General features: G+C 40.2%; 2 protein-coding genes across 3 annotated transcripts in view; one reads left to right on the forward strand and one right to left on the reverse strand.

Annotated features, from left to right (window-relative positions):
* The window catches only part of LOC107225646 (dynein intermediate chain 2, ciliary), a 46,908-nt gene extending 27,307 nt beyond the window's left edge, over positions 1-19,601 (reverse strand). Inside the window, exon 1 of the mRNA XM_046742049.1 lies at positions 19,535-19,601. Within this exon, the coding sequence (XP_046598005.1) occupies positions 19,535-19,600 (66 nt within the window). The 5' untranslated portion in view covers position 19,601. The remainder of the gene's footprint in view (positions 1-19,534) is intronic.
* Positions 1-21,340, forward strand: part of LOC107225713 (potassium/sodium hyperpolarization-activated cyclic nucleotide-gated channel 2) — a 167,109-nt gene that overhangs the window by 18,246 nt on the left and 127,523 nt on the right. The gene's annotated exons all lie outside the window — the stretch shown is intronic.

Genomic DNA, 21,340 nt, shown 5'->3' on the forward strand with positions numbered 1-21,340 from the left:
TCCGTTGGTTCTGAGTTTGTTCGTAAAAAATATGAACGTTTTTTTGTCTGATGTGATTCGAGAACGGATCAACCGGTTTCATTGGAACTTTATGCATCGATGCAGCTTCGGTTGAATCAACACTGACCACATCTTGAGAAAAATAAGTCAAGCTATAGGAGTCTCCGAGTTTTTGCGAACATGAAAAACTTTCGTATTCCAACCAAAAATGGGAATAGCGGAAAATTCTAGGACCGTCAACGAATTGTGATTTCCAATCGAATAATCGTTTGATGTTTATTTTCAAATTCAGTTGATCCGATAGATTTGAATGAAAATCACAAGGACGCTGTTTTGGAATGTTTATATGTACCTCGAAGTTTGTTGAATCAATCGGTACATATACGTGTATCATGATTTCATTTTACGCACCTTTTGAATTTGATAAGGAATTTTACACGAAGGTTAACAGCCGACTGCGGAAAATTTTCCGAATCTTGACGAGACTCAGCTACGTGCGTAAAGACAGGAGAAAATGAGAAAAAATGTTAGGAGGGGGCAAAGCAAGCCGACGAAGCATAATGATGAACTCTGTACGCAGTTAGATAGGGAAGAAAAATGCGACGCTTGTATATAAGGTACGGCTTGCAAAAAAAACGGCGGAACGCGTTTGAAAAAAGCTGTGAAAAGCTCGAGCATCGCGCAATTACTCACTTTCCGAATTATTCTTCCTCTTCTTATTCTTCTTCCTCTTCTTATTTTATTTTATTTATTTTTTCTTTTTTTTTCTATTTCTGTTTCTGGTTCTTTTCACTCCGTCAGCTACATCAAGGTTGAGGGAACAAGAGCTGCTTGCCAGCCCTTCTTAAACAGGCACTTTACCACCTAACCCACCAACCCAAATTCCAAGTGGTAATGAGAAGCGAAAAGGAAAAGGTTTCTTTTTCCTTCTCTTATCTCGACGGGAAAAACGTTTAAGGCCTGCTACCTAAATGCATGTGTACACGGCTTGGTATTATATCCAAGCGAAAGCGGATGGAATTCGAGACGCATTCCTTCGCCGATACTTGATACTCAAAAAGCGTTACACGCGAGGCTGCATCGCGGTTTTCCTTTCCGCACAAACATATATAAATATAAATATATATATCAGGGTGGTTGTTATGTAGGGTGTTGACGATTATTTTCCAGGTTAACCCCCCCTCCCAAATCAACTTTAAACAAATTACAAACAATTGCCTAATTTTTTAAAGATACTTTTATTTCAATTGTATAACCAGTGACTGTAAGAGGGTGGATTTTCCCATTTAAAACACACGTGTTTCGGACACATTATTAGTATATATTTTTTAGTAAGAGTTAAAGTGTTCAAAAAAACCTGCAACTTCCAGGTTTTAGTGGGAATTAGTGCTAATATTTGAGAAATCTGGACGAATTGCACAGCCTCGAAATGTGACTTCTTTTCATTTTCAGGAAGTTATAGATTTATTTTTAACATTATTACTCTTACAGTAAAATATATGCACTGAGAACATTTACGAAATACGTATATCTTGAATGAGGAAATCCATCCTGTTGGCGTTGAGGATTAGAGTTGAGATAAAAATTTGAAAAAATCGGAATTGCTTTTGAATTATTTAAAGTGGATTTTGAGGGTGATACGGAAAAAAATTTTCACCACCTTAGTAAGGATTACCTTAACATCTGTATACTTTACCTCTGTCTTGGACGCTTTTTTCAAAGTTGTTTTCTATTCATTAAAAGTGATCATGCCAAGCCGAATTTTAATTTTCACAATTGAAACCCTGTGAGAATTAGCAGCGTGTGAAAAAACGAGTTTATAAACCGTGTTTAAAAAAATTTGTTATTCTATGGGTTCGGAATTATATAAGGGTGGTTGAAAGTACCGCTGTAACCCCTCGAGGGATGCGGAAGCCTTTTGAACCTGCAGGATTTATATTCTCTCAACCTCGAACCAAACCCTCTGTAAGTACGTACATATGTACAGATATATACACACGTGTATTGTATGACCAATGTATAAACTGCGTTTGAAGTTTCGAAAATGTTTTCGTTCCAAAATATGTCAAATAATGGAACAAATATGCCTGTGTAATTATCAAAACTGTAACGCAAGTTATGTATTCATAGCTTTTGGCGATATTTTGCAGTCTCGACTCTCAGCAGTTGATATAAACCAGTCGTTGAGCATATGTATAAGTATTATTGTAGAATACGTGTATACATGACAATTTTCCAATTCGTGGGAACAACGGCGTGGTCGTGAAGGGAAGAAGGAAAAAAAACTGTACAAAAAGTTTTACTTTTGAGCGAAGATTGACAGAGCATAATGTAGTAAACGCGTGCGAGTGACTTGAATAAAATATAGTATAAAATAAAATATGGTATAGTAAAATATAGAGAACGGCTATCGTCCAATATTGTCAAAACGATTATTAAATTAAGGGGTGTGACCAAAGTTACCGCGAAACCGATTAATTCACATTCGAAAATATTAAAAATTTATGAAGGAATTGTTTTTACGGCAAGGGTGGTCAGATCCACTTAATTCTGGCAACGATTTTATTCTTATAGAGTTTTGATGAAAAATTGAAAAAATTCTTTGATGCATATTTACAAACAATCTGTTAGCTATATTTTCTTAAATGCAATTAATTTTGTTCTAAAATTTTCACCAACTGTTGTCGACAATGAATTTAATTCTAATAAATTTGGTCGATATCGATTAATGTAGTACAAATATCGCTCAAGTTGTTCGTAAATATGAATAATTCCGTATAGAATAAAAGGTTCTATTAAAAATGAGAGTCTTTGACCAATAATGGTTTTGTTCTTCTTTGAAAGCGTGATTCGTTTAACTCTGATTTTTTCTTCATTTTGTGAAACGCGTAATTTTCTCGCTCTGTAATTATAATGTTGAAATATCCGGCCGAATCCGAATCAGTTACAATTAGATTTCCAAAAAGACTGAACAACGGGAGTCGTGCTGCTTATTTCGTTCAGACAAAAATTCAATTACTATCCCTCGACTAAGAGTTTGGCGCTTCGAAATTGCACCTTTTCTTCCTATTCTTCCTCTTCTTCTTACATGCGTATGTGTATTATATATGTATACTATATGTATTTTATCTTGGATCGCACAAAGCTCGTTAATTCACGCTTCTCGCGGCGAACATCGCGAGAGCTTGTAAAGTTTGAAACGCAAGTTCGTTCTTCTACGGAATACGAAATTACCATTTTTTTTTCTTTTTTTTTTTTCATCATTTCGACCGTTTAATTTTCTTCTTTCTCGGTGTTGTTTAAAAAACCAAAAGCAATTCCGAAATTTCCGCGATATTATCGATATATTATACAGATATAAACGCAACCGTGGTGAAATAGAAGACGAAGCTTTTATTATCTTCAATATTGATTTCTGTATTTTTTTGAAATCAAAGCACTCGTTTTCCTTTAAATACCACGCATCTCCAGATAATCGAACGAGGGAGAAATAAGGTGAAATAAACCATCGCTTCCAAAATGGTGGCTTCGAATTGACAACGGCTTCATGCCGAAAGTTCATCATTGTTTCTCAGATTCGCAAATCTCGAGGTTCGTACAAAGCTGTTTTACTTCTCGCCAAGCTTAGTAATTTACAAGATTTAAAATAGTAACATCAGGGTAATGAAAGACCGAATAAAAAGTCACTGTAATTACTTTTTACAACAACATCGATGAATTTAAATTCGGAAAACATGAATCAATCCTGAAGCAACACCGAAAAAACGAACTGTTCCAAAACTACGATTTCTCCTTAAAACGGTCAAGACTTTTACTTCCCTCGTCGTTTTTCTATGTTTTCAATTTTTTCACAACCTTTTGACGAACGACTCGTCGTGTGGCGAGTGCCGGCGTCGAGCTGTGATTACTAATTTGTAATTGTCATAATGCGTATTTAACCGCGAATCTACAACTCGCCCCCCCCCCCCCCCCCCCCCCCCCCCCCCCCCCCCCCCGTTCATATTAATTTAACGACTTCACGCACGCGACTTTACCTTCGCTGCACGCAGTCTCTCCTTTCCTTCATATTCCAACCGAACGCAACCCGATCTGTCAGGCAGTGCTGCACGTGTTCGCAATGATAAGACAACGCGGCTTGCCTCCTATTATTATTATCGTACTTGTCCTTGCCATCATCATCATCATCATCATCATCATCATCATCATCATCATCATCATCATCATCATGATCATCATTATCATTATCGCTGATTTTTTTACTCTACCGCAGTTTGCGCAGCTGTATTTTTTAGTCATTGAATCACGAATAAGCACGTGCTTTCATTTTTTATACTAATGTTTGCAACGCGTTGGAGAAAAACAATTTTACTGCATAAATATAGGCGCGAAATTGTGTTGAATGAAATGTCGGGAGATTTTTAATTTGGTCGTGGAAAAAACTGTGAAATATCAGTTTTCTATCGTGGGTATTAGAAATTATTTTTTGAGGTAACGAGTTTACCTTTTATTCGTCGAGAAAACAAATTAGCTTAGGCTGACTTTTTTTTTTTTTACATTATATTTTTCTTCGGTTCGAATTGAATTTGCCGCGAATACAGAGTTAATGAGCTGAACGATTTAGGTTTCAGTAACTTACTGGAACTGAGAAAATGTGAGGGAGAAATATAGGGTTTAGGTGTTGGAAAACCTGGAAGTGTCATGGAATTTTTTTCCAAAAAAGTTGTGGCAACCCTGTGTGAAAGAAAAACTGGATCACAATCTTGCTTAAAATATTTTTATATTTCTAATCGGAGTGTATTCGCTTCGTTGATATAGCAAAGGAAGAAAAACGAACTAAAAAAAAAAAAAGTGATGAAAACTGGTTTTTTTTATGGTCTGAGATTTTTTATTTTATTTTTTTTTCAATCACGTAATGCGCGCTGCATGCTCGATTACCGAATAAATTGCAAATTAATGCGACGACGCGTGTTTTTCTTGCTTTCTATTTTCGATATCAACTGTAACAACGATTTATTCCTCTCAATTGCGTTTCTGTAAAGCAATGTGTACAATCATCTCCGACGGTTAAGAATCTCGATCCTAAATGAATTTTCATTGGTTTTTGATGTCCTTGAACAAACCCACACCGAATAACATTCTCGTCCAGGAAAGTTTAAAATTATGACCCGTGATAGTAGATTCAGTCGACCGATGCGGTGCCACATATGCAAGCCGATATTTCATTTTGATTGCAACGCGGTCCGAGCTCCAAAGCTATATCTCTCTCTCTCTCTCTCTCTCTCTCTCTCTATCGATCTCAACATTTATTTATTTTTTTTAAACATTGTTTTATTCCATTTCATTTTATTTTTTAACTCTGTTCTCAGACAAAAACGTAAGTCACTGTAATCACCCCGAAATGAGAAGTTGACGTTTCAAGATCTAGAGAATGTATGCACGTATGTAGGCATGTGATCAATTCTATTGTCCGACGATATCTCGAGAACGAGTTACCGGATTTCAATGATTTTTGTATCAATCGACGCGGTTTTTCCAAACTCAGAACTAATTAGATTTTAGCTTCGATCAGTTCACCACTTTTTCAACTATTTGGATAACAAAATTCTGTAAAATCAAATGACGTCTTGAGAATGGATGAATGGATTAGAATGAAAATTAGTACCTTTGGGTTTTTTTGTGGTCGCTAATCGCGAACCCAAGGTCAGACTTCCAAAATTTGTAACGGTAGATCCGTTATAGCGATTGAATATAAAAATAACCGTCATATCTTCACGTCTAAAGCCGTTTGTTTCAATTTCTTCTCTTCTATTTTCGCGGGAGAAATTTTACCCATGGCGTAATTCGCCGTGTTCGATGTTACTGTTGCGTTGTTCGAGCTTACCCTTTTTCCCCAGCTTTTCAATTTTCCTCAAGGGCAGCGGCCGGCGCCTTTCACCCTACCGCCCACTAATTCTTCCTAGGATCTCGATCTTTAGCACCTTAGGTCCTAAGGCTCAGAAACGGATCGCGGCTAAGGGTGAATATTAATGAGATCCCCATATTAATACAACGTGCCTTCGGACCGAAGACCTCCGAAGAGAAAAATGGCGAGTCTCTTTTATCTCCAGCGATGGTTAAAAACGTTACGCGATCTTTTGAACGTTGGATTTAGATTTTATTTCTTCCTTTTTTCTTCACATACACCGCCTTTCGGATTCTCGATTTCCAGTTACGAGAAACGAAAATTTCTGCCATTCGTATACCGTCCAAAATGTGCACTGTACGAAATTTGTTAATTTGACAAAAATTTGAAAACTTGAGGTTGGATTTCATTAGCTATGAAATACACGATATAATTTTGTCGGTATAATTCGTCCGATGGAGAATATCGAGGCGATTTTATTTCTTGTTCCAGACACGATAATCGATTTATCTTCATTCACTTTTCGAAGTGCTCAAGAGTCAACCAAAGAAAACAGAAATTCGTTTCTATAAAAAAAAAAAAAAAAAATTTGTATCCTTCGCTAAAAATACATCGATTCGACGAACAGAATCTAAAATTTTTCCCACACGTGTGCGAGGTTTTCGATCACTCTACGTTGCTTGGTTTTCAGTCGCGAGTTCTTTAAATGTGATGCGTTTCTTATACCCATCGCTGTTTCCAGTATATAGATAACCATAAGACCGCGTGTCAAGGGATGATATTTCAGAATAGAAGGTGGCGCCTTGTACACTGGTATTTTAGGCCGTGACTTGGGGCGTGAATTTCGGAACGTTGGGTTTCCCTGCTGGCAGAGCTAAGGGACCTTCCTAATTACGTGGAGAATTGTATATACTCTATCCGTGTATACATACACAGATATATTCTATCCTGACTCTTTTTTACCTCCCCTGTTTCTTTCTTCTCCTTATTTTTCTTCCTCTCCATTCAACTTGGTTTATTATATTACATACAATTTCATTTTATCACCCCTCCGAGTTACCTTTTCCCTTGCATCAAGCCGTTACCTACAGTCCTTCCATTTATACAATCAATTATTCTATTTCTTCACTCTTAACCTTGACCACACGGAGGCTGGTTCGCCAAAAACTGAGCTTTTTCATTCGTATTATTAGGAGATTATCGTGCGTTGAGTATTTGTCGAGTCATTATAATCGTAAGCTAACAAGATCTCATCGACGATAAAAAACTAGAAACAGCTGGAAGGTAGAAAACGTTTACAAAAGCCTGTGCCTATCGCTTCGAAATTGTTGTACATCTATTAGAATGGTTCGATCTTGTGCTTGAACCTTTTTAATCGAAAAATGATAATACACGAACGTCGAATCAATCGAGTTGAGTTTAATGGAAAGGTTCTTTCCTCCGGAGAGAAGGGACAACTCAAAAACACAATTAAAATTATGATAAATTTTAAAAACATTCTCATGAAACGACTCGTCTCCTTGTTGATTTTATAGAAATTCCTCGCGTTACTTCAAAACGCATATGTTTTCATTTATTATAGAAAATATACGTTAGATACTTGTACAGATATACATCGTATCAGGCGCATTATGCAGTAAATTGGAAACGAATCGCGCTGTTCGATACGTGAAACAGTGAGGTGTGAAGTGTTCGGAGCTGTCCAATTTACCTCCCGGTAAAATAATATAGGTATACATATACGTACATATACGTATGTACAAGTATAGTTGTGTGCATATAAGTTAGGTGAGCGGGATTTAACCTCTCGGGAATGAAAATACCTTACGATTAGCCAAAAGGTGCATCAAGTCGTTGGAAGAAATATCGACCTGTCTTCTCGGAGGGTGGTTGAGAATTTTCAGAATCTTATCCGTAACTTTTGGCTCATTTTATTTTTTTCGCATTTTTTTTTTTTTTTTTTCTCTCTCTATCGGACTCATCTCGCCGAGATTTTTGGAAAATTTGACTCGAGGTAAAGAATATTATCCTTGGGAAGTTTTCGAAGATGAAAGAGATTTTTCGTAAATGTTAATTACACCCTGCGGTTTCTTTGCCACTCGTTTTCCTCAACGTTTTCTCTCCGCCATTCGGCTTTATTTACTCTCCTTTCCCTCACAATCAGTTAATTCTTCACTCCAGCTTTGAATATAAAACCTCCCCGGCCTCGTCGACGTTGATTGACTATCCGTAACAAAGAAAAATCACCGCAGCCTGCCTCTGCGCACTGCAGCAGTCACTGAAATCAAACGTTCCTTCATTTACGGACCGTCTTCTTTTACTCCTTATTCTTTTGCTTCTTCTTTTTTTTAAAATCAATTTTATTCAAAACTCCCACGCAGATATTTCTTTTTCACTATTGACGAGGACGTGCCGATAATTCTCAGCCGGAATAATCAAATTTTCAAGAAGTAATGTATAATTTTTATGGATATATCCACTGGTTTTACAATGTTTAGCTAAAAATGCGGTGATAAATAATGTTGGGAATAAAAACTGTGAGGTTTCGCTTTTCAGGGCGATGTTGACTCGCATTTTTTGATTTTCCAGTCGTTTGTTCAATCGTATCGTGTTACGAAAGTTGACAAGCATTTTTTTTTTTTTTTGATACTCAGTAACGAGGTATATTGATTCCATTTCACAAAACTCTTGGCAAATTTCTATATCGACAATCTTGTTAACAAAATATAACCCGAGTTTGCAGATGATGATGTGGGAAATTCCCAGCGAGGCGATGTTTTAATTTCTCATGATTCCACACACGTGATTACGATTCTCGTCATTCGTTCAATCAGTTTGGAATTATCACAAGTATTACAGTGCAATTATTATGCATCTGGACAAGGTATTTATTTTACAGTTTAACATTCAAATTAAGGTGATCGGTTTCCGAGTTCGTTGATCGAAATCAAAAATACAAATTCGTTCGCACCGTAATTTACACTTTCTAAAAGGTTTTACGATTCTTTTTGTTGGATGAATTTCTTCATTTGATTATCGATAGACCATAATCTGCAACAACTGGCGATAGTCACAGAAAAATACAAAATTCCTGACCCTTGAAAGTTTTCTCTCATTAGCGTAATTTCTGCAAACACTGTTCCGATGAAATCGATATAAATATTGATACTTTTTCATCCCTTTTTTCCTAGCAATGAAATTCTTTTTCAAACTAGCATTGCTATTATCAGAGTGCAGTTTACTAAGATTTCAAATCGAAACTAATAATCGCGCTCCGCCAAATTGAACAATTAACAAAGTTCGTTCATCGCTGATATCATATTACGAAGAATTGAGATTTTGCAGATCGTTTGATCACTTTCGGCAAGGTGTTTGATACACAATCACTATAATCACCTTTCTCATAAAAAATATCGGGTGTGCAGAACCGTGTTATTAATAAAGGTAAAAACGGAGGGTGAGGCGCGAGAAAATATTGAAGGGAATATTTATTGTTCTCGCTGTCTATCTGGTGAGCGAAAAAAAAAAGGAGGAAAGAAACTGACGTGAGATCTAGGACGGCAGCGAATGGCCAGTGTAGAAACCTATAACTGAACTTCATCGCGTTTCGAGGAAAGCCGCCCCGAGCTGTTTTTCTCCCCGTTTTCGCGCAACGCGACCCCGTTATTGGGATCTGTTATGATGTTTTTTCTAACCGCGCAGAATCTCGCCGTGCGAAAAAGAATTTTTTTCTACCTATAACGTATACAGATCACAATATCCTGACAGGTTTTTGCAATTTTTTTTTATAATCGCAATATGCATATTTCTCGCAGATTCTAATATCTTAATGTTTTTAAATTATCTCGTCGTTCCAGTACACGATTTTCTTGTTTCTCTTTATTTCAGCTAATTGTCCGGAGCAAAGAGAACGAGGATGTTAACGATTTAAAAACGATCTCTTCCTTGGTTCGATCGTTTTCCTTTCTCTTTTGTTTCATTCTTTTTTCTTTCGTTGAATGTGTTTGATGCTTTTGCTCGACCAGTAATAAAATAATATCTTGCACTGGTCAAACAGCTCGCGTGAATGTGGAAAACAGTAGTAGAGTCGTTCGAAAATTGCATGAAAACGGAAATTTGATGATACAAAATTGATAAAGTGAAAGTTGAGTTAGTCAAGCTGAGTGATTCATTGAAAACCAGTGTACAGAAAAAAGTGAAAATAATAATGAATTCAAACTGAGAAAACAAAAAACAAAATTTTCATAAAAATTAGGTAGATTGTGATAATTTAAACTTCTTTCATCGTTAAAATTACACGCCCAAATATTACCGTAGTACAGTTCACCTTGGATGAATAATTTTTTGTTTTATTATTTAGAAAATTTTTCACCAAACTGTATACCTTTGACGACTGGTTATAAGCGTTCAAGCACATCTATAAAGGTGAAGGTAGACTTGTGTCTAAAGAAAAGAAAAGAAAAAAACAATGTTGAAAAAAAAAAAAAAAAAAATTTCGGTACCAGCAAAAATTTCATCCCATATCCATGAGAAAGAAAATCGAAGAAGCGCGTTACCGGGCTGCTGAAAAGCAGGGATCAGTCACTTTATTCAACGAGAATGGAGAGGAAGAAGAAAATAGGTATAAAAAAATTTTTACGTCGCCGGATTTTCCTCTTTCTCTTCTCCTTCTTCTTTTTTTTTTTTTTATGTTTTGTACTCTTGGAAAAAAAAAAGACACGAACCTCTATTCGCTGGTGCATGGCTCTCGAGGTCGCGCGATAACTCGCAGTCGCTTCTCTTTACGTAACTTCATTTAATGTATTTCACGATGTACGTACATATAGATAGATCATACATACCAATGCAGAGGGTTAGATGGATATACTAACGTAAGCTGTATTTATAAGGTGGCTGCTGGAAATACGTGCGTTGTGTACGTGCAGCGGTGCAAAGAAAACTGCAGTATAAAGGAGAAGCGTCGTTACTGTTGAGAAGCTGCTCGGAACTTGACACACCGGTCGTAACTTCCAAATCCTTGGGAAATACTTGATTCAAACTTTTTCAGTACTTTCAACGATCGCGATGTTTATTGGGTGACACGGATCAGGAGGCCTCAACTTTCCGCAGGTTTTATTTATTCGTTTCTCTTTTTCTGTTCACAGTTTTTTTTTTTTTTTTTTTAATTTATGGATAATAATTTACAATTGTTCGAACAATTCTGACCCGTTCGTCAAACCTTTGTTTCGATTTATTCATTCCTAGGACTGGTAGGCGTCAGGAAAATTATCAAGCTACTGTAAATAGTCAGGAAAAGGATTCAGGGAATTTTATTAAAAATTTGAAATAAAAACGATTCAACTAGGTACACTGAAAAACATCACTTTGTTATGTTACAATATTTTGCCATACGATATGCATGTTAAAATGATACTTTGTACGTCAGTGACGTGGCTTGGATACTATAAACACGTTATTCGAATGACGCAAACGCATCATCTGCTAGTGGATGTTTGCACGCATGTGGTTCCGTAGCGCAGGAACGAATGTTGTTCCTGCAACGTCCCAGCGGAATTCCTGACTACCACCAGGGTATTTTCCTTCCACATCGACAAAGACTAGGACTATAACCCTACACTCGAGATATCCTTTCCCCGAGGGTTTATTAGTTACCTGAATAGTTTGAGTTCCAGAGTTTATTCACCCGTCGTTATACCGGATATCCGGTACCACCTAGCTGTTATTATGTCTCACGTATTACGTCCCCTAAGACCTGCACCGATAAAGCGGACTCTCAACTCTGAGCAACAACATCAGCTTGCATACGGTATAAATTTACTTCGCATTGAAGTGGCATCTCGCCACTTCGTTGCGATCAATAAAACTTGCCCGTTGTACGTTTGATTCAAAATTCTACCGTCCGGGATTCAAAAAATGCACGGCACTCGGGCAGCGTATGTTTAAAAATTACGACACGAGAGTGACTAACCGCAGGTTTTTCTCCGAGATAGATGATTCGATTCGGATGGAATCGGTGAAACGGTAATAGCCTGAAAATATTGCCAAGTAATACGAATGTGGGTCGTCGCTGCGGGTCTCCGGGGTGGATTTCGTGAATTTCTCGGATCAGTACTGGTCCACATTCCGGACCACTCGATTGCGCGATTTTTTTCTACCCCCGTTGCAGCGATACTGCGAACAGTGGTTAAGTCCGGTGGATTATAGGGTTGGTTGCTAGGTATAAAACGGCGTGCTAGTTAGTGTCGACGAGGAGAAGAAACGACGCGAGCACCAAGTGGGTAAATCTTGTTGTTGGCCGGGGAGAGTTAAAGCTGCTCCGTTTGTGAGGGAACTAGGCGTCTTAATCTTAAATTTACCAGATGACGTCTTCCCACACGGCTAGGCGGCTGCCGCTTAAACTGCACGCGATACGCCTTCATTTTGTTGCCCAACTCGCGTTGCCGCATCAAGTACCTTTTCATCTCTCCTCCCGTCATATTTTCACTTCCCACGTTAGCACCGTCGCACCTATTCAGACAGCTTCATTCCACGCGGGGAAAATTGACACGCATAAATTCAAGCCTTAAACTCGACGACCAAGAGAAAGAAACGAACGGGTTTGATATTATTTGCTTGAATAATGGGGAGGTCGAATGACGGAAAGTTTGAAAGTGTAATTTGATTCATGATTGCTTTTTCAGCCGCTATAGTAACGGTCGAATTGCCACTCGACTCGACTAACTATTCTAACTAGAATATTCATGCCGCTTTATGCGAACTGTACCGAATGTCAGAATTACAAACTGCGTCGTCTGAAAGTGAATCTTGCTGAAACACGAAGAGAATTCCCATTATCGTCCATTAGTTACGTTTGGATATTACCAGGATTAGCGAAGCTTGCGTAAAGTAACACTTGGGGTCCAGAGAGCCGTCGTCAGCGTTGAAATGTTCATATCCGGTAGTTTCCTGAACGTTGTTTTTCACGTTAAAAGAGACGGTTTATCGACTGAACACGACCCCCTGTATCCGCAGCACGTCGACCCCGACAGCTAAAATTATCGATCGATTTTCCACCGAACAATACCGTGTATTTCATCTGCCCCTCCGTCATTCCCAATAATTGTACTTCAGTTTATCTTCTCAGTCAGCTATTACGTCGGCCTCTATTCGTTTCGCCTCCTACACCCTCCACCCGGAACTCGGCCAGGTATGGAAGCCCGTTCGAAGCTTTTATTGGACGTTCCTCGAGGTGTTGGTACGTCTGGTAAAGTACCGTACGCGGTATTTAATCCCGAGCAACAGCGTTGTTTCAATTGATCTTTGGTTTTATACGTTAATCAACACTTACCGTCAGCTGGAACGTTTCCCTCTACTTGGCTACATCCTCGAGACAATCATGAACGTAATTATCGCGTGCTCATTTACACTTATAGCCTGACGAAACGGCGCCGTTTTGAATTCGGAAACTGAACCGAATTCCGGTTAAAGGTGATGCCGTATTACAGAGAAATGTGCCAGATATACCCTACTTAGCTAGCATTTGGCACGTCGTTCTCATATTCGCGGACGTGACCTGAAACTCCTTTTGTGACAATCGGCTCGAGGTGAACACTTCGCAACGACAACCGCACGGCGTTGAAAATCCAACAATTAGCTCTTCGGTGGTTTGTTCTGAAACCTACACCTCCTGAGTACTAACTAACATACTAACGTATTGAACCGTGTACTTCACTCGAAGTAGGTAAAAGCAAATTTCCGCACCGAAAGCTTCAAAGGTTCAAACTGCATATAAGATGCATTAAGATCAACGGGCATTGAGCAGGTCTCGCAGTCTCTCGCTTGTTACCAGGCGTCTGTGCACCCGAAGATAAGTCGGAAGCTCTTTGAGACCCGACATCGTATCCGTTCGAAGGTGTTCGACGAAGCAAAGGTCAGAAGCAACTCATCCGCTTGTTCACCCAGTTCTCTTATATTCGGAGACTTGCGGCTGCCCGAAGTTGCAGAAGAGTGAAAAGTCAAGAGTCGGATGGCTCGTTGAGAAAAGGAACTATTTTTCGCACGATGCACCAACGCGACGCTCTTTGTTGCCGAATCTTCCGCCCCCCTTTCCTGTTTGCTCTTTGCTACCCGTGGTGGTTTCATCGCAACAGTTTCACCCTTGCCTCGCTTCGCCTCGCTCGCTCGCTCGCTTTGGCCCGCACCCTCCGTTTGTTTAGAGGCGTCCATTGAAAAGGAAGGCCTCTTTGATGCGGCTTTTATCATTGTCAGCGGTTTTGTATATCCCACATGCGCACATGCATACACAAACATACACACGCACACACACCCATCTTTACATGCTCGATGCTTGATGCTTGACTGCGCCCTCCAGGTATTGTCCGCTTAGACTTGGGCGTTCTTCTCGGTGTTTTCTCTTCTCGTACAGCATACCTTTTCTGAAAACTCTTTCCGTTCACCAGCCGGGTAACGCAAGGAGGAAATTCTTCTGCACAGCACTTTCCCTGACAACGGTGCATCCAGCGGCTGGCATCGACTGGCCAATGTGCCGGTTCAACTTGGTGTGCAAAGCATCTCATACAGCGGTTAGCTCGTTAGGCAACACGGAAACGGACATCCCGTCTTTTTGATGGATATTACATGCCTCTGAGCTACTACGTTTCAACGGGAGTAACGAGACCGATGTCTCGGGTCAACTTCTCCTTAGAACAGTTCAAGCCCAAAACTTTGGGATTACTTGTCGTTAACTCAGCTTCTCGGTGGCTTGGCTTTTGAGCGTTGTGTGCAGAGTAGGATTCTTTTCGTGAGTCCGGAATTGTGAACATTCATCAGTCGTTAACGAGAAGTCGGAATGATTAGTTATTTGGAATCGAGAATCTTGAGAAGAAGGATTTGCTCGAGTCAAATATGCTTTCGTGCATTTGGAATATACTTGAAAAAAGTTGGGGAAAAGAAAATTTTTGAATTAGGTAATTTATCCAGGTACTCTCGCCACATTTTTTACACACGACTGAAACAAGGAGAAGTTTTTTCAACGACAAACCTGAGAAAAAGTTCGATAAAATTAACTCTGATCAGGTGTGAGTCCCGACCCTTTCATCGTGTTAATCGAATGGGCTAACGACCATTCGATTGAGGCACCAGCCTCTCAGAACTTTTTTCTCCTGTCGAGATATCCTGCAGCCTGAGTGTTAAGGATCAATGGGTATGAAAAAAGCTCGGTATTGATTTTCGTCGGTTTTTTACTTGGTCGATATCACAGAAACGATGATAGCAATAGTAGCTTCAAGGACAGCTACTAATTATTGTTCGGTTTTCTTGTTGGGAGTATTAGTAGATAAAGAGGCAACTACTGCCACAGGATGAAGAGGTTTATGAATATATGAATAATGCCAATTTTCAAGTCGCGGAGAATCATTTTCTTTTGCTTTTATCATGCCTCGATGAAGAAAAAACATTTTGGAAAAAATGGCCGTCTATGTTGTGTCATGACTACATTTTCACGTGCTCGAAGACATTAAATGGAACTCTGATTCTTGCAGAAGCTAAGACTACACTATGATGAAGATTTTCTGAAAGGTTCGTGTTTTTCCTCGTTAATTCAGTCACACTTGGCCTACTTTGATTCACCTTCATTCACTTTAACCCTCGACTCGAAATTCCAAGTGGAGAATTTTGAGAACCTTTCTACGTAGCACGACTTCGCGATGTATTATAACCCGGCACATTCATACCGTTGATAGCGGTAAATATTTTCAATGAAAAATGAAACGAGGATTAAAAACGCTTTGCTGCTTCTCAGGCCTGAACGAGAACCTCCTCGAGACCGGCTGAATCATCTCACTTCTGTTTTTCCGTTTTTTCCACTTCATTTGACGATTACGCAATTACACGGTGAAAATATACGCCGCATAATACCGTGAACGGTTAATTCGAGTAGAGACAGCTGTTCACCTTCAGTATTTGCTTAGCGGTGAAAGATTGATTTGAAGTATAACTTCGCATAAATTATCGTGGTATTCGACCATCGAACAACAATATCTGTAGTTATGAGGAAATCTGATGTATCAAATCTAGAGTCTTCTGAAAATCAAGTACAAATTCGTTCAAACTTAGTGAAAACACGAGACTCAAGTTAGTAACGTCAACGTAACGAAACATCATGGAATAAATCGTTGTACAATTTTAGAACGACTTTAAAGGAGTTGACTTTTCAAGTTATGAACATGTTTTCTTTGTTATGATTCACTAGCTGAATTTCAGACAATCCTAATGGTGCGAAGTAACGATTTTTCTGAGCATGCATCGTTAAAGTACCTCACGTTACTAACTTCAACCTCGTGTGAAATCGAGAAGAGTCTCAGAATGTGAACCTTGAGTTGATCTTTGGAACATCACTTGATCTTGTAAAAGGATTTGACTGTAAAAGAGATGCCATAGACGCAAGTGAATGATAGTGTCTTTTTTTCAATGTTTCCAATTTCTATTAGAGTTTAATTCTTATTATATGATCAAAAGCAAGATCCAGAGAGCAGGTGACTTTGGTCTGTATTCGTGGAACTTCATTCAAGTCATTGACATAAACCGTATTTAAATCCTGCACGGCAGTGAGGGAATCCTAGGTGACGGAGGGAACGAAAGCATTGCCCGTGGGAAAAGCTCAGGCGTAGTTATCTTTGCCCTATAACATGCACGTGGAATAATATCTGGGACGACTGGTTCGTTGGTGGCGGTAAAAATTTCCCCTCGGAAATATCGGAACCACGGTCGAAATGGTTCGAGAAGATGCTTTTAAGCAAATTATAATACCGCCCAGAGTTCAATGTTGACTTGATCATCGCGTTTCAAGTTCCATATACCTGCAACGTCCTCGTGCGCGGTGAGATTTTCACGAGACGAGTGTGTAAGAAACGAGAGTGTACAAGGCGAGAGGGGTCGAAAACAAAAACGGAAAAGCGTCATTGAGATCTTTCGACTTCGAAATTCCCTTTCTTCGAACCCTCGAGGTAGGCATGCGACGGGTGGTCAAACCTGCTGGGATTTGGAACTTGTGTCGTTCCGAATCTCTCTTTGTTGGAGTAGTAAGAGCGCCCTTCTCTTACTACTCGGAAGACAAGAGTCGTTGATTTCTGAGGGGAGAAGATGAGACGCTCGGGTCCTGACGAGGTCTTCAACCATGTCGCAAATGCCTCGCTCGCCGAATCTCTCGTCTCAAGTCAAAGGGACGAGCATATCCATCAAGGCACTTTAGATCCGTACCGCGTGGCTGCTGCAATCTGGGATCTGTGGACCCAGACCTCACACCCGTACAGTCCAGAGTTATCGGAGTGGATTTCTAGCGGACTGCATGCAGCACCTACACGGAGTTTATTGAGTTGCTCAGAGTTCGAGAGAGTTGCTTTCGGCCGGACCAGCAGATGCAGCCGGTACGGTTAGCTGGCTTGTTTCTGCGCAGCGATAATATCTTCGCAACAATCGGATCAGGCTGTACCCACACGCCGCGATGTATCGTGCATGCCGCAGACATTACAGAGTCCAGCATGAGCCCCAATCGATAAGTGACCCATATTGTATTCCTCTCCTCATTCGAGCGCCCTTTCCCTCTTTTTCTCTTCCCTCCCTCTTTCGCTATCTACATCTCTCTCCTTGAGTTTCTGCAGTGGTGCTTTGAGCTCGAACCCGGTGCGTGAATGAGCTATCTTTAAGTTGTTCCGGAAGAGCGTATATAGTGCCGAAACGTGCACGTTATCAATTTCCGGTACGACCCTACGAACCGCCCCTACTGCCGACTTGGCAATGACGTATCGCACCCCTTGGTCTGTACACGTGTATCACGGATCATACGCGTGAAAGTTACTCCGTGATGTGAAATCGGATAGAACGGAATGAGACAAGCCTTTCTTCAGTTTATCTGCAAAAGTTCCACACACTTCCAAGTATCATGATTCTTTCGATTACCCGTCAATCGAGGTGATAAGTACAAACTGAAACCAGGTTGGAAACACATCACATTGCCAACTTTTCTTCTTTGTCAGTCTAGCAGATTATGCTTTTCATAAAATAATCGCAGCCTAACTGCATTCTCCCCACCAATTTGTCAGAGTTTACTCGCAGAGATCCCCTTGACTAAGTTTTAAAGTTCAAACAGTCGCATTACGTGTTTTGCTCGAATTCTGTTTCTGGGTCAAACCGTGAGGGTTTTTTGTACGGTGTAATTTTTTTCTCTTGTCATACCAGCGACGAGTTGTTTTTAATTCTCTTTTTGTTGGCGAAAGAAAATTAGGGATCCTTCGGTGGCAAACTTGTGGCGATGTGAACGTTCGTAGGTATGTAACTCGGTAATAATGCTGGTCAGGATTTCTTGTTCACGGAAGATTAATTCGTGCCATTCGCAGGAAATTTGACGTACCCATACTGTGAAATGGGGAACAGAGGTGACTCGTCCATACGTACAACATACGGCTGCACACAGTCTTCGTTTAAAATTGATCTCGTGACTTTGGAGTTCAGGGGGATATGAGTTATTGTCAGGGTATATATATATCTGTATATCTTCGTGTATCTACAGCCGCTTCTACCGCAGACACTGTGTGGTACACACAAGTTAAACACTTGAAATACTAAAAGGGAACCGTGTAGGGCACCAGCAGCCATTATATTGCACCTCGGGAGCCTGCTTCGTTTCTCTTGCGCGTCCATTCCAAGTGGTAATTCAAGCCGGCTTAACTCGATCTCAGTTCAACCGCGAGTAAAAAGCATAAACGTTTCCACTTTAGGTATACGAGGTCTGCAGCTTATATTATGAATTTGTGTAAACTAATGAGGCAATTACAACCCATATATGCACGTGTCTTTTTTACGTGTAATTTGTTATTTGATAGACTCCTGGTAACCATTAAATTATCTTTGGTTCCACAGGCTTCGATTTTTTTTCTCTCTTTCGAACTACGCCTTTTCTATAAGTTATTCTATTCGAATTGATAAACGAATGAAGCAGACGCAACGTTTGGAAAGTTTTTCAACTTTCATGGAGAATTGTTTCAGAGTGCGGTGTGTCGTTATCGATCGATTACCGTCCGTGAATTTGGTTAATTTGCATGAATTGCTATAGCTCGGTGTGCAACCAAAACGAGAGCTCGAAAAGCTTGAACAGATGTTCCAAAATGTCTATGAAAACGGTTAGAAACGAGCACGCTGATGCTTGAAATCGGTTTATTTCATGCGTTGGGAAGTTAGTTGTTTAATAGTCACAATGGTCACGATGGTATAAAGATAAACACCAGACGCAGACTTGAGCGAATAAAATTTTCATAGCATTCCTAGCGGCAAAAGGGAAGTCAGATCAACGGATGTGTAACATCAAGCCCGTCGATAATTGCGTTCTCACGTCGAACGGAAGGCGAAACCATACGGGACGATGGATCATTGTTCACTTGTGTGCGTGTGTGGCTTTCGAGCTAGTTGAACTCGAGTAGTGCGTCAAGTGCGTCGAGTGCTTCGGTCACGTTGAACCATTCATACGGTGCCATGTGCCGGCCGTGCATTTGCTTTCCAAAAAAAGAATGCACTGTAACATTTAGAGGCTTCGAGAGTAATAAAACGGCGTGAAATCCAAGACGTGGAAACGGATGGATCCTTGGATCAGCAGCGCATTACCGTAAATAGTAGACGCGGTGTTTCGGTTTTTTGCTTAAAGGCCAGAAACAGCATTCGAAAACGCATAGAAACCCTGAAAAAGTGGGCATTCGGAGATAAAATTAATTTCGGAAATTTCCTCGTTCGATTTGGGGTTAAAGTTTTGTGAAAATATCTTGGTGGCGATGTTACACATCTTGCTTGGCCATTTATACGCTCAGTCCGTGAGTTATCCTTGCCGTTAAAACCGGGATTATTTTATTGTTATACACAGTATGTGTACGTACGTACGTACGTATAAATCGCGCAGTTATATAGCGATGGAATTAGATAATAAGCCTCTTGGTAAGCGGCTGGTAGGATAGGTATATAAGATGACGCAGGTGCCTACCGTGCCTCTTGATTACCTTACACTGTGCGAACACAGATGATACTTAATTGAAGAGACTGCGGCAAACGAGAGAGAAAGAAATAGAGAGGGAGAGAGAGAGAGAGAGAGAGAGTGGGGTGTAAAAAAATGAGAAAACGGCAAAACCAGCCCGCCTTTAAACGGGCACTTTGGACCGTGAAAATCGAATATCTGGTGACAGCGGTGGGATGATTTTTGCCGAACGGCTCGACGTCCCTTGAGCAGATTAAAATCAACGACCCAGATCTCTTTGGCCCCGAGTCGTTCGCTGTAGATAGGTGGGACTCCCGTTGCCGTTTTTCGAGAGGACTCTCCTCTCGAGTCTCGGCGGGGGCGGTTTCGGGATCGGAACCTACAAGGCGCATCGAAGACTCGGCAGTATCTCGGCCATATCTGCAAGCCTGGTAACCGGCTCGCAGTCATCGAGTACCCTCAAAACTCTGTAATATAATATTACGTACCAGTCACAGTCCACCCCTCAACCCTCACCCGGCACACTTCACACTCCCTCTTTCGTACGTCTCGCATTCTCTCTATCCACTCAGCCATCCAACCCATACCCCTAACCGCCGGCGATACGAGAACTGCAGTCCACTCAAATTCCGCGTTACATATTATATTAAATTCTGCAGATATACGCCCGGGCTTTAATACCGACCAACTACTCCTCGTCGATGGGCTACCTATAGAGGTCATCGACGGTCATGCGGCAACCACGTTATTGGATTCCTATGAACGCCGCTGCGTTGTTCTATTTTAGAAAAAATTCCGTTAATTTTTCGTTTTTTTTTTTCTTTCTTTCCTTCCACTACCCCGTTAACCATTAATATCCAAACCGCACATTCGTTCGTTGTCAAACTTCTGTTATCCCAGTTTTGACACGGTGAATTTTTTATTCGGGTCAGGATTCAACGAGGAACTTTGGAAAGAGAAAGACTTTGGATGTTGTACTGTAAACAGGTGACTACCGGTCTTAACGTTTCCGATTGTGAAACGTCAGGGGGAGGCTTTGAACTCACCAGAGTTCAGAATAATGCTGGGTAAAATTTTTCGATTCGGCGGTCCGAATGAAATACGCAAACAAGCCGCATGCGTGGCATTGGCAAACCAAACCTTTCTGGAATCCATAAAAGGGGATTCTACTTTTTTAGCATCATCCTTCGAGCTTGGCTTATGTTACGTAAATAACGTAAATTGTGGCTATACACATATTATAGTTTCGTGTACAAGAGTACCCGTGCATACATACACACTGTAATTTATTCGTTGCGCTGGATGAGTATCGTTGTAACCTGCGTTATTATTATTTTATTCAACGTTACGAAAACTCCGGGAGTAAGTACTCGGATATATAAAAAGAAAATTCATCCAATCGTAGCGAATCGCAATTACGGAGTATCCGTGACGTATTCATTGAA

The sequence above is a fragment of the Neodiprion lecontei genome, chromosome 1, assembly GCF_021901455.1.
Source record: "Neodiprion lecontei isolate iyNeoLeco1 chromosome 1, iyNeoLeco1.1, whole genome shotgun sequence".
NCBI lineage: Eukaryota > Metazoa > Arthropoda > Insecta > Hymenoptera > Diprionidae > Neodiprion > Neodiprion lecontei.